The sequence below is a fragment of the Salmo trutta genome, chromosome 8, assembly GCF_901001165.1.
Source record: "Salmo trutta chromosome 8, fSalTru1.1, whole genome shotgun sequence".
In the NCBI taxonomy this organism is placed as follows: Eukaryota; Metazoa; Chordata; class Actinopteri; order Salmoniformes; family Salmonidae; genus Salmo; species Salmo trutta.
This window is the reverse complement of record NC_042964.1, coordinates 23,568,308-23,581,876: the sequence shown is the minus strand read 5'-3', so window position 1 is coordinate 23,581,876 and position 13,569 is coordinate 23,568,308. Positions and strand designations below refer to the sequence as shown.

The 13,569-nt window shown below is 44.5% G+C and overlaps 1 protein-coding gene across 1 annotated transcript; it reads right to left on the bottom strand.

Annotated features, from left to right (window-relative positions):
- Positions 1 to 119: 119 nt before the first annotated feature.
- Positions 120 to 12,709, bottom strand: rpgrip1 (RPGR interacting protein 1). Its single transcript, XM_029760541.1, has 28 exons — positions 11,893 to 12,709; positions 11,368 to 11,600; positions 11,082 to 11,135; positions 10,617 to 10,734; positions 10,275 to 10,486; positions 9,674 to 9,776; positions 9,020 to 9,166; positions 8,689 to 8,794; positions 8,544 to 8,567; positions 8,302 to 8,448; positions 8,120 to 8,193; positions 7,738 to 7,958; positions 7,325 to 7,431; positions 7,124 to 7,174; positions 6,827 to 7,006; positions 6,446 to 6,563; positions 5,013 to 5,525; positions 4,479 to 4,750; positions 3,871 to 4,222; positions 2,890 to 3,086; positions 2,725 to 2,784; positions 2,259 to 2,600; positions 1,863 to 1,932; positions 1,644 to 1,741; positions 1,321 to 1,510; positions 1,099 to 1,183; positions 701 to 834; positions 120 to 519 (listed from the first exon to the last, which is right to left on the bottom strand). The coding sequence occupies exons 2-28, from the start codon at positions 11,453 to 11,455 to the stop codon at positions 269 to 271; spliced, it is 4,314 nt and encodes a 1,437-aa protein (XP_029616401.1). The 5' UTR covers positions 11,456 to 11,600; positions 11,893 to 12,709; the 3' UTR covers positions 120 to 268.
- Between the last annotated feature and the right edge of the window lie 860 nt (positions 12,710 to 13,569).

Genomic DNA, 13,569 nt, shown 5'->3' with positions numbered 1-13,569 from the left:
ATGCATTCACTACTGTAAGTCGCTCTGGATAAGAGCGTCTGCTAAATGACTAAAATGTAAATGGTAGTATTTATACAGTATTTGGTTAGTTTACAGACCGAAAAATTATAACTTGATCAGACAGTAATATGTTTTATTATACAAGGTCAGACGTTTACTGTTATTCAATATTATTTATTTAAGAGTGGTCAGTTTGTCAGTCACACAATCTATTCACAGGGACCACAATTCCTATCTGTTTCATGATATCCTTTTCATATTTCCACTTTTAGTAAAAGTCACTGTCATCATCATCAATGTCATAATCTATCACTTGTATTGCATCTTCTTTCTTCAATGTTTCCTTCTCTTCCTCCTCTTGCTCCTTATCTTCCTCCTTCTCGTCATTCTCTTCATCACTCTTGGTCTCTTGATCTCTCTTCTGGCGATAGTCCCAGTATATCCCAGTCAAAGTCTTTGCTGCTTCCAGAGAGACTTTGAGTTTTCCCATCACCTCTTTCTCTACATCCACACTGACAACTATTTAGGGAGAGAGAGAGAGAGCGAGAGAGAGGGGGAGATGGAGAGAAGGAGAGAGGAAGAGAAAGAGGAGTGGTAGAGAAAGATGGGTGAGTAGAGTAAGAAATGCAGTGCATAAGGGAGGAGAAATTATAGAATATGTCACAGAAATATTTAAAATGATAGAAATATAGAATCTCACTGTCGATCTGCCGCTCAGTGATGTCATTTCCTGTCAGCAGCAGTTCCTGTAAGTCCAGGAAAGCGTGGCCAACGTCGGTACACTCCTCGTCATCATCATCATCCATTGGCTCGTTGACCACTGTGAACTTCAACCTGGGTAGACACACATTATAGCATGTTTTGACTCTATTGAAAATGGCACATACACATTCATGGGTATCATCCAGTGATGGCTGGTGGCACTTTAAATTGGGGACGGGGTCATAGTAATGGCTGTAAAGGAATGAATGGAACGGTATCAAACACACATGTGTATGATAGCATTACATTCATTACATTTCAGCCATTACTGTTTTCTCACTCACTCACTCACTCACTCACTCACTCACTCACTCACTCACTCACTCACTCACTCACCTGCCCTGGTTTGGGTCAGTTCCCTCCAGCATGGTGTACAGGTACTGTCTTAGTGGGGCTGCCTCAGAGCTGTCCACATAGATGACTGGGAGAATGAGGGAAATAAAGAATATATGGTGAGACAGGGAATTTGAGTATCAACACCTACACCCGTCCGAACACACACACACACACACACACACACACACACACACACACACACACACACACACACACACACACCTCGTGTGAAGTTGTAATGGATCTCCTCCCCGTCCGATGGTTTACGGAGGGACATGGGTGTCTCTGTGGTTTCCATGGGAACTCCCAGGAGGCGGTACTCCACATAGACGCGCTGCACTGACTCATCGAGAGCCACTCGGGAGGTGGGCTCAAAAGAGAGAGAGAGAATCTCCACTCTCAACTTGTCTCCCTGAAACGCAGAAATAAAGATTTCACTGAAGATTTGATAAAAATGTAAGGTGTCTATTTTTCTCATTCTTACCTCAATCAATCAGTCGGTCACCAGACCCAATTGATTGACACATTGATTGATTGATTCTTACCTTTCTGATTCTCCTTGAAGATGGAGGAATAATGATGACGTCACTACGGTTAGAGGTCCTTGATTCTCTGGATTCCATGACCTCACTATCCACTTGGGCTACAGAGGGAAGCAGAACCAATGACTGTTCATGACATCAGGATACTCTTATTCAACTCCAGGACAAGAGTACTTTATTGGTCGTAAATAGGATATAGATAGCGCTGTAATGAATGATCACCTTTGTCACTTTTCTCCTCCTGCTCCTCCTCCTCCTCTTCCATGGACACCTGTTCCAGTGAGGGGATGTCCTGAGAGGGAGGAAGAGATAAAGGTGTCAAAAGTTCCCTCTTAACGTAAGATGATCAAATCATTATACTGTGTCTCTATTCCTTGCAGTCCTTTTAGTCTTATACACACCTTTTAAATGTGATCCTGCTTTTGCAATTATTCCCTATAATTCGTTATTATTATTTTTGAAAGTAAAAAAATAAAATAATTATATATATATTTTTTTACCTTTATTTAACTAGACAAGTCAGTTAAGAACAAATTCTTATTTACAACGACGGCCAAAACCGGACAACGCTAGGCTAATTGCGCGCCGCTTTATGCTATACTATCTATATCCACTCACCTTAAAATAACTCTTATCATCGCTGGCGGAACTCCTGGTGGAACGAGCTGAGTCAGGTCGAGATGGGGTCAACTCTGACACAGGCGAACTCTGACCTCTGGCCTCAGGTAGCCTCAGAGGGGTCGCCTGCTTCCTGGTGGGTGACTGGGAGGGCGTGGCTTGACTCGTCCCAGGTGTCAGAAGGAGTGTGGCAGGTGATCTAAGAGGCGTGGCCCGTTTTCTCGCTGGAGACTGGAGGGGTGTGGCGACACTGGGTTCCGGGGATGTCACTGGTGTGGCTCGCTCTGAATGGGCGTCGGGTTGGGGTAATCGCAGCTTGATTGGTGGAGGACGGGGCTTGGGCTAACAGGTACAGAGAGTGATAACTCAGTATCTCTGAGTTTTTCAAATCTCATAATAGAGCAAATACTTTGTTGCATATTCAGGTGATAATGGTTGGTTGTTTGTGTGCAAGTGTGTTCCATACCTGAATGCTGGTCTCTTTTTGTGCAGCAGGTCTGTCCACTCTGGGCTCAACAGCCTTTGACTGAAATAAGGAGAATATAAAGAGAGGTAGGAAAAGGTTGCAAGAGAAAGGAGATGCTAACAATTAATGTGACCAGTCTATGTAAAAATGAAATGTGAACCATACCTTCACCCTAGGCTTGGCAATAGGCCTCGGCAGTTCCTCTGCTCTCTCGCTCCTCCTCTCCATTGCTCTCTCCATCCTGTCCATCTCCTTGTGTCTTTGGGTGCTGCCCTCTGGTGGTTGGAAGGGGTAAATCCATCGTATGAACACGCGGACCATCCCCCGCGGACCGCCACCCGTGTCCCTTAGAACATAGTCACCTGAGAGTAAGGAAGGAATTAAAGAAGGGAGGAAGGAAGGAAGCAAGCAAGGTACAGATGGAAGCGAGGTATAGCAGGAAGCATGGCTTCGGGGTGCGACCAAAGTTTCCCCTAGGTACAGATCTAGGATCAGCTTCATGACACAAACTGTTCACACCCCTCTTGTTGACGGAGAGAACATTTTGCAGATTTAAAGCTAATTTCCTGCAGTTCTACACATTTTGCCATCTCTTATGTGTGTTCATGTGATATTTGAGTCACTCAAACATTACAGCACAATCATTTGGCAAAAAAAACTAGCTAAAAATGTTAGCTGACATGGGCTAGTTGATCTGGACATTTCTGACAAGTTATAGATAGCTCTCTAAGGTCTGCAATGACTGACATGACAAGAGGAAAACTGCTGATTCACTACCCAGTTTTAAAATTGCACCTTGTGCATTCAACTATTACAATTTTCAGGAGTAAGTTGAAAGCCAGACTGAGTTCCATAGGGGGGGTGGCACAGTTTGGGAACTAGGGGGGGCACAGTTTGGGAACCACAGACCTTTAGGATGAGTCACCTGAGAGGTCAGAGCATGAAGGTGAGACATACTTTTTATTTCTATGAATCAATATGATCTATTTTGTCTTTAACAATGTGAAGAGTTTAAGGGTTTGCAGGGTTTTACTCCAACTCAGCACTAAGACACCTGACGGATCTAGTCAAGGGCACCCTGTAGCTCTACAAAATTGGTGATAGATAGGGTAGGATTAGGGTTGATGACAACTGTCATTTTCTCACCTCTGATAGGTCGTCCTGCTGCCAGCGGGCGGAGTGGTATGGGTGTCTTGGCCAGGTAAGCAGGTGGAGTCTGATCATCATTGTCATCGAACACATAGACCCAGAGACTGCCCCCTCTTAGGTACTCCAGAACGTCAGTGGTCACGGCCAGAGGGTAGCTGACCGTGTCGTTGAACAGTGGGTCGGCGCTGCACGGTATTGTGGGGGAAGAGTGAGGCGGCAGGTCGTAGAGACGGTACACGAGGTAGGAGTCCGGAAGTAGTCCCGGCCAGCGGGCGCTTAGACCCACGCAATGCTCTAGCCCCACCTCCAGCTCGTTGGGTATACCTCCGCCGTAGTCAAATGGTTCCTGCTGTAGTGGAAAATAACATTGTGCTCTGCATGAATTCAACCACCCAGTGAATCTTTGGTCTTTTAAGAGCAGAGCTAGGCTTGCAATATTCCGGTAACTTTCCCCAAATTACCAGGATTTACAGAAATCCCAGTTGGAAGATTCCTGGAATCAGGAGGGAATAAGCTAGATATCAGGAAATCTTCCAAGTAGGATTTCTATAAAACCTGGGGATTTTAAATGACAGACCTGTTGAAAAATTGTCTCAGTAGCCTACCTCACACACACTGTCCTCCAAGCCTAGACCTCTCTGGGCCCAGATGGGGCTCCACTGTCTCTGTGGACTGATGGTCCTTCTGTCCATCAGTCTGTCTGTCATTCTGTCTGCTCCTCTCTCTATCCGTCTGTCTGCTCCTCTCTCTATCCGTCTGTCTGCTCCTCTCTCTGTCACTCTGTCCGTTCCTCTCTCCATCAGTGTGTCCATGGGCTCCGCAGGAGGGAAGAGACGCATCCAGAAGTCCAGGATCCCTATGACATCTCCCTCAGAGCCTTCAAGGGATAATAGGTGAGTCTCAGTGATGGGCGCAATCATACTGGTTTACACAGTATTTTCATATTACTGGTATACTGTATATCTAATGTTTCAGTTCTACTGGCCCACATTTGCATGGCCTCGCATAGTGTCTGCTAACAATGATGCACATTAGAACACATAATAAAGCCACAATTGTGGCTATAACAGTGGTTGATCCATGATAGCTGAAACCGTTGTTGCTGCAATATAATGACACCAGGTGATGCTAAGACTTACCTGCGATGTTGACTCGTCCGCTCACCCGCTCCCCTCTCCTCTCTACCGCTCCAACCAGTGGCACCTGCGCCCCCCCTCGGGTCACGAAACGCACCCCTCCCAATGCCTGGTGCAGCTCCACCAGCACCCCTCCCCCCTGACCCCCCAGCCTCCCCAAATCACGGGCAGAGAGGGGGTACTTCGATGTGAATCCGTAGTTGGGTTGCCCTCCCGAAACCAGGGGTGTGGAGTGCATTTCAAAGTCCAGGAGGGCGTAGGTGCAAAAGGTCACAACCGCTTCACCTTTTGACCCCGCCCCTTTCCGGGCGTCCCCCATGGTCCGTAGCCCCCCAGGGGTGAAAGCTGCCCCCTTGAGGTGGATCTCCAAAAGGGACTCCCCCGCTCGTAGTTGAGAGAAAGTGGTGTCGTCTTCAATGGGCTGTACCACTTCCTGGTCCCCCCCCGGCCAGGTGTACTGTAGTGGTATGTTCCGTTTGTAGTTCCTAGGGCTGTAGGCTAACTCCTTCAGCTGGGCTTTAAAGAAGAAGAAGAAAAAAGTGATTTTAAACTCACTGAGCTGAGCTTTAGTAGATAACGCTCAATTTAATTTTTGACATTAAAGGAATAATTCACTCAAAACTATATTTATGTATTTTTTTCATTTCTGCCCAAAATGTTTTGCATGTCAGCAGTCAAGTTTTCAAGATATTGGACTTTTAAAAAGAAAACTGTATAACTTGCCACATCATGAAAATGAATCATATAATGCAAAATGCATCATCATGATGATGTGGCAAGTAATGCCGCGTTCACGTGCTAGTCAGAACGAGGAAACTCTGACATTTCCAACTTGCTAACTATTGTAGTTATACACTTGCCGCGTTCAATGAATCAGCAAGTCGGAAATTTCAGAGTTTCCTCATTCTGACTGGCATGTGAACGCGACATTACACTTTGCTTCTTGTAAATCATATATCTTTAAAACGACTGCTGACATGCAAAACACTTAGGGACTGTATCAACAGTAGACTAATGAAAGAAATACGAAAGATCATTTTTGAGTGGATTATTATTATTATTCCTTTAAAGAATAATTATTTAGATACCATTTGAATGAATTAGTAATATCTTATTCAAACATTGTAAGTCGTCACACTTTATTATAGGGATCACATATTGAGGTACTATGCCCTTATGAGTCCCACATTGAGACCGCTTACTAAGAGTCTGTTTCTTGTGTAACTTGCTCTTATGGCTTACAATGAGGTTATTAAGGATTGGCCGGTAAAACATGACTTATAAAGTTTGAATTAGAAAACACTTAATTAAGACCTAATATATGGCTAATAACACATTATAAAGGCCTTATAAGCTACTAATTTACACACTTATAAACTACAAATTTGTGGCTAATATGTGTACCTTCAAATAAAGTGTTACCACATTCTTCTTACCTTGTAAAGTGTTGATTTGCAAGGCTCTTCTTCCAAGTAGTTTATCTTTCTCCGCTACCCTCCTCTTGGTCTCCTCCCTCTCTCTTTCTGCTCTCTCTATCATTGTGTTCAACTCAGCCTGTGACAGGACAGGAACAGGAAGGAGAACAGAGGAGAGGGGGTTAACATTAATTACATGGAAGGAAGGAAAGAGGAGAGTATGTAAGATAACCGTCATAATTACCTTTGTGTGTATGCAAGCGTCCATGTGTGCCTGTGTGTGTGTGTGTGTTAATAATAATAATAATAATACATGGGATTTATATATCTCTTTTCAAGGACCCAAAATTGCTTTACAATTATAGAAATTAAAAAGGTAAACCAGTAGGCTTATCTGCCTACCTGCAAATCATTATTGATGCGGTGCTGCAGTAACAGTAAGTCTCTGGTCTTCTGTAATTCTAACACAGTCTCTGCTTGGGATGCCTGTAGGTCCCTTAGCTCTCTGGATGAGTCCTCCACCTTCCCATCAATCCCTAGGAACCGCAGACCCTCACGGCCCTCCTGCTGTAGCCTAAATGTCTACGAAAGGCATTACAAAATGCACAGTAAGAGAGAAAGTTAATAAGGTTTAAAGGACCTCTTATATTGTTACCTCGTTATATTGTCGTTATTTAACTAATCTGAGAAGGGACCAACCTTAATCTGTATCAGGGTTTCACTGAGGTCCTCAACACTCATGTCAAACTCCTGAGAGAAACGGAGGGAGAAAGAAGAAAAAGAAGAGAGAATGGGGAGACATGACAAACGGAGCAAAACTGTTTTATAACATACAGTATATTATTAAGTTGATATTAACATATTCTTAACATGTTATTCATGTCAATAATAACCTCCCACCTTTGTGACTGAGTCCAGTCTCTCCTGCAGTGATGTCACTTCCTGTCTGTACTGTAGAACTTCCTGTTCCATTCGATCATGTTTTCCTCTAATCGAATCAATGGACTCTATGAAAATTCATATAAAAATAATTCTCAAACAATAGAATAGACTGCCTATGATATTTATAACACAATTGATACCCAATAAGTAATGAGTTTTCCTAGACCACGTGACCTGACCAGGAAAAATCCTAGGTCCTAGTTATATGCCAGGGCTTTGTCCAAACGGCACCCTATTCCCCATGTAGTGCACTAAAATTGGGAATAGCCAGTGTACCATTTGAGACACAGCCTAGGTCAGGTCACATGGCCAAGAAGAAACTCTTGGCTTTACCAATAAGTAGTATTGAACTTAATCTCTCTCTCCTTCACCTCTCTCTCTCTCCTGTTGTTCCTCTATCCTCTCTTTGTCCCGTTGCAACCTTTCTTTCTCCTCTTCCAGCCTCCCTCGTTCCTCCCTCTCCACTCGCAGAATCTCCTCAAGCCGTTTTATGTCCATCCTCCAGAGCTCCTCTTTCTCTCTCTCCCTATCTTTTTCCAGCTCTCTCTCTCTGTCCACCTTCTCCTCCATATGACTGTGGGCAGATAAAGTGCTGAGAAGGAGAGAGATAAAGAGAGAGAGAGAGAGAGACAGAGAGAGAGAGAGAGAGAGAGAGAGAGAGAGAGAGAGAGAGAGAGAGAGAGATGGGCAGGTGAAGAAAGAGAAAGACAGAAAGAGTGTCAGTCCATTTACTATAGTTAATTAATTCCTCACCTCTCCAGGAGTGTATCATAGCTGTCCTTCAGTAGATTCTTCTCTCCTTCCAGGTCTGACACTCTCTCTTGGAACTGAATAGAATAGTATAAAGTTAGAAGTATTTGGCCTTGTATCAATGGGTAGGGAGGGACAACTTCTACCTACTTCCTCCACCCCTACTTGCAGACTCGTTGCAATACCTCCTCGAGGGCTTGCATAGAAAGAGTGGCAGCGGTGAGCTGTCCCTCCAGTGTCAACGCTCTCTGTCTCTCTTGTTTCAGCTGTTCACTCAGCTCCTCTACCTTCTCCAGCAATGCCCCCTGGCTCTCCTTCAGTGACCTCTGACCCTTTAGCGGACATATGAAATATTAGACGGTCAATACAAGTTCTTTCATGTTATTGACTGATTGTTCATAGTTATACTGAAGGTTTCTCTTCCTACCTCTTCCAATTGAGCTTCATAAGCCTAGAAATGGGGGGGGGGGCGGAGAGAGAGGGAGAGAAAAAGAAAGAACAGGGTAGAGGTTGTCAGTTTCTCATCATGATGAAGTGAAAGAAGGATGAACGAGGTAGAGAGAGCCTCCCACCTCTTGCAACACGTTGAACTTCTCCTGGCTGACACGCAGGGCAGCGCTCTTGTCTGACAGATGCTTCTGCAGGCGGATCACGTCCACATTGTCCTTTATAGTGATCCTGGAGAAGGAAAAGGTCCTCGTTTAGATTCACAACATACTACAGCGCAGAGGTGTGCTAAGAAGTAGGAATGGGTAAGTGTGTGTGTGTGTGTGTGTGTGTATGTGTGTGTGTGTGTGTGTGTGTGTGTGTGTGTGTGTGCATGCGTGAGAGCTTGTGTGTGTGAGAGCTTGTGTGTCTGTGTGTGTGTGTGTGTGTGTGTGTGTGTGTGTGAGCTGCCCCCACCTGTGTCCGCCGGCCTGTTGTCTCCTCATCTCTTTCATACTGTCCTCTATCTCTCTCTCCTTCTCCCCAAGTGTGTCTCTCAGGGACTGGGCAGCCTGCTCCAGCTCTGTCACCCTCACCTTCTGGGTCTCGATCACACTGGACCTGCTGGATCAAAGAGGAAAGAAGACGGAGAAATATAGGAGGGAGAGGAAAGAGGAGTAGTTATGGGTCTGGTAAGGTAAGATCACACAGGCCACAGAGCAAAGCATTGTCATCTATGGGTCTGTTAGTGTACTGTTAGGAAATTGATGTGGTTTCATAATAATACCACTTAGAATGAAGCAATGTATTAAATGACGCATGTATTCTAAGTGGTTTGCCTGTGTGGATATTGGAACATAGCCTATGATCTGCCTCATGGGTTGCATCAGAGTGATTTGCAATTATAATGGTCTGTTTTTATGCAGACATGCATTCACTCACGGACCTGAGGAGCGTATGTCTGTTTAGTAGTGGTACAGTAGTGGAGGGGTGGGGTGGGAGGGAAGAACGTTGAACAAATGTTGGACACTTGCTTCTCTACTCAACAGTTTTTTTGCTCATGGTCTCTTGCGTGCATACACGCACCCACTCTCTCCCTCTCTCTCTCTCTCTCTCTCTCTCTTTCCTTACAATTTCTCAATCTCTCCTCTGGTGTCCTCCAGGCTGAGTCCGTAGTGGGCCGGAGCTGTCTGTGCTGCTCGTCTGACTCCTCCCTGCCCATCCATTCCCCGCCCTGAAAGGGGAAAGGTGTCCTGTGTTGAAATGCATATTTCCTTAATTCCTCCATTATCCAATATGATTGGATCAGTGAAAGCCTACAGAGGATCCACTGGATAGCTTTCACTAATTTAGTCAATCAATCAAATGTATTTTATAAAGCCCTTTTTACATCAGCAGTTGTCACAAAGTGATATACAGAAACCCAGTCTAAAACCTCAAAGACCAAGCAATGCAGATGTAGAAGCATCTGCATTGCTTCTACAGGAAAAACTCCCTAGAAGGCTGGAATCTAGGAAGAAACCTAGAGAGGAACAAAGCTCTGAGGGGTGGCCACTCCTCTTTTGGCTGTACCAGGTAGAGATTTAGTCATGTCACATCAGTGATGACGTACAGGGAGGGAGGACAATAAATAGAATTTCATAAACAATATTGTGTAGAATTATTTTCAGATAGATGACTCAAAATACATGACTCAAAATATCGCCCTATAGTTACACAGACAGCTAGGTACCTCTGAGTCTGTGGTAACTCCGTCCAGGCCCCAGGTCCATGATGTGCTGCCTGGCCATGCTGAGTTTGCTCTGCAGTGCCCCCTTCTGGCTCTCCAGGGTGGCCACACGCGCCTCCAGCTCCTGGATCATCTCCTCCATGTCCCCCTCCCTGACCCTGGTACCGGCCTCACCCGGACGCCCCTCCCTTAGACGCATCAGCTTGGTGGACATCCTGAGGAGAGAGGACATGGAGGATATACATTGGGTGGTCTGGTTCAGCAGGGTTGTGTTCATTAGGGCACACCGTAGCAAAATGTTATGTAATGCAGGACAAAAAGAAGCGTGTCTCATTGGACAAGTACCTGCGTAGCCTCTGTTCCTGTGTGCGTGTGTGCTGTCTCAGTAGGTTGTTCTCCTCTTGCAGACGGAAACACTGGTCCTCCAGCTGCTCCCTGGGAACCTGGAACACCCTCTGACGGTCTGATGGAGAGGAGGAAGAAAAAGAGGGAAGAAGGAAAGGGAAAATAAGGGAATGGAACAGAGGTGCGGAAAAATGTGGGGGGAGCGAAAGAGAAAGGGGAGAAAGAGGGGAAAGAGAGAGGGAGAGGTGGAAGAAACTGACAGTAAAGAAGAGGAGAAAGAAATGTAATTAAGAGGGATGAAAGAGAGAGGGAAGAATTAAGAGAGGAAGAGACTAGAGAAGAAAGACAAGAGAAGGAATAAAGATAGAGAAGGGATTAGAGGTGAAAACTCCCAGAAATAGACACATTGTCATTTTGATCTGTGAGTTCCTGGTTTTGATCTGTGAGTTCCTGGTTTTGTTTGACCTTTTAACTTGAGCACCTGTGGTTTCTTCCATGACCTTCCGTCTCTCACAGAGTCTGGCAAAGGAGAGACAGACAGAAAGCGAAGGAGACAGGGTGTTAAACCACATTGCTTCAATCAAATCTATTTATTTCCTGATACTAACATTTGATACGACATGAATGTAAAATGTAAATGCACTGTTTTGTTCAGTTACTAATTTCTTCTGCATTATTTTATTCTCTTGTCCCCTCACTCTTCTCCCCCCACCCCCTCCCATCTCAATCTTCCCCACTCCATCCTTCTTACCTGGTACGGTGGGCATCAGCCCTCCTCTCATCAGCCCTACGTCCCTCACTGGTAGATCCCCAGCTGTCTCGTCCACTGTCAGAGACATGATTGGTCCTAATGAAGGTTCAGCCAATCACAATGCTTTTTCTATGGCGATGGGGCTCTGGTGGTGATGTCATCACAGAGGATGGGACTGACATCACACGTAGTGGGTCGGTATGCTCACAGAATCCATTTTCTTTTGGTGCTTCCTGATAAACGACAGAATACGATGCAGTAGAAATATTATGTTTGTTGTTCCTTATAATGTTTTCTTAGCTAGGAGAAAACACACAGATGACTCATACATGACAGACAATAGATCTTAAGAAATATGCCTATTTACTCTGTGCTTTTAACATAAACGATAGTAAGGGCCTTACCTTTGAGCATATTACCTCTACTTCACTGACATTTCAAGCCCAGACATTAAGCTGAATTCATTGTACAGCTCATTGAGCACAGCACAGTGTCAGTATGGTAGCTAGCAGTGTTGTCACCTACTTGTTTCGTCACAGTAGCATCCAGGTAATCCGAAAGGAAATGGGAAGTTACAGAAGAATTGTTGATGATGATAAAGTCGATGCTGTTAAATGTTATGATGACGATATCAATTATGAAAATGAAGTAGTTGAGGGTTACATTTTGTCCCGTCACAATCTTCCAGGCACTATAAGTGTCTCTAACTCAGCTACTATGATAGAGCCCAATAGAACTAATCCTTAGGATCCCTCCCCCCTCTCTCTCTCTCCCTATTCCTTGGTGTACAGCCTCCAGCCTGTCTCAGTTTTTGTCCCAAATGGCACCCTATTTAGTGCACTACTTTTGACCAGAGCCCGATGGACCCTATGTAGAATAGGGTGCCATTTTGGACACAGTCTTAGTGTCCCACCTGCTCCTATACTAATCCTATCTCAGTCGTAATCTGATTAGCTAGGCTGGAGGAATGGTCTAGGATGAAGTTAGGGTGGTCAGTTTTTAGGTTTTGGCTTAACTGGCTGTAGGTTAGGATTAGGAGAGGATAAACTGATCCTAGATATGTACAGACAACCGGGCAAGGAGGAGAGGGGGAGAGGAAGAGAAGTGGACAGGGGCACTTGTGGTTATTAGGTGAAGGAGGAGGAGAGAAGGACGGGAAGAAGGAGGGATAGATGACATTAGCAACATGTATGCCCCTTCCCACCTGAGGATCTTTCCTTTTCAGCAATCCATTTCCTGTGTTTGAGGGGTGCAAAATCCACTTGTCACCTAAACAGTGGCAACCCGTCATTAACGGCAGGTGGGGCGGAACCTGTTTTGAGCCCCACATTTTTAGCAAAAAAAAGTTTTAATATTAATACGTGTCACATATCAGTTCGCAAAAAAAAAGAAAGAAAAATATATATAATTGAGTTAATAAAGCCGCATACAAAACATGGTCTCTTTTTTGTTTTCTTGAGTAAGGCAGCTCCAAAATGCAGGTGTTTCAGCCTAGCTCAGTGCTTTCTGTGGTGGTGGGGCAAGCCAGCATAAAATACGGAGAGTTGCACCGTGATTGGCTCAGTGTTCTGTCACTGGGGACACTACGTCAATGCAAAGTCTAAGGCTAGATATTGAAAATTCTAGCTCTTTGGGAGCTGCCATAGAGTTACATTAGAAGGTCCTTGGCCACAGTTAAAATGATGTCAAATCACGTTATATGTACAGTAGCTTTGAATGGACTGATCATCTCAACATCATACTTTCAAAATCTTAGCTAGCAGTCATCATCATGAATAAAGTCAACAATCTACTGGCAAATCCTTTTCAATCCTTGTCATATGAGGATAAATAATGAAGAGAAATTATAGATAAAACGTATCCTGGCCATAAACATTACACAACAAGTTGGAAATCGCAAATTCAACAATGAGTGGTTTGGAAGGAAGTGAACACAGCTCCAAAAATGTATTGTATGCTGCTGCATAAATTATGTAATATGTCAGGGAGATATGTATACCGTAGCAAAGATAATAATACTAAGTGTACGTTGTGTAGTAACCTGTTGTGTAGTAACCATGTGCCTCTCGCTAATAATTTGGTCCCTTTTCTGGTCTTGATTTCGCCTACTGTTCTGACTTGGTTGTGCACATATAGCCTGTTTTAGAGAAATGTAACCATTGAATAGTGTAAGAGCTTTCATTGTCTGCTTCCGTTATTTAT

Bases quoted from the DNA above. Each gene is read 5' to 3' on its own strand.
- rpgrip1 (XM_029760541.1), bottom strand. From the start codon at position 11,455: ATGTCTCTGACAGTGGACGAGACAGCTGGGGATCTACCAGTGAGGGAC. The intron at 8,194-8,301 runs GTATTGCAACGA...TATTCTATTCAG, and splicing joins CTATGCAAGCCCTCGAGGAG to TTCCAAGAGAGAGTGTCAGA. The intron at 7,007-7,123 runs GTTGGTCCCTTC...TGCCTTTCGTAG, and splicing joins AAACCCTGATACAGATTAAG to ACATTTAGGCTACAGCAGGA.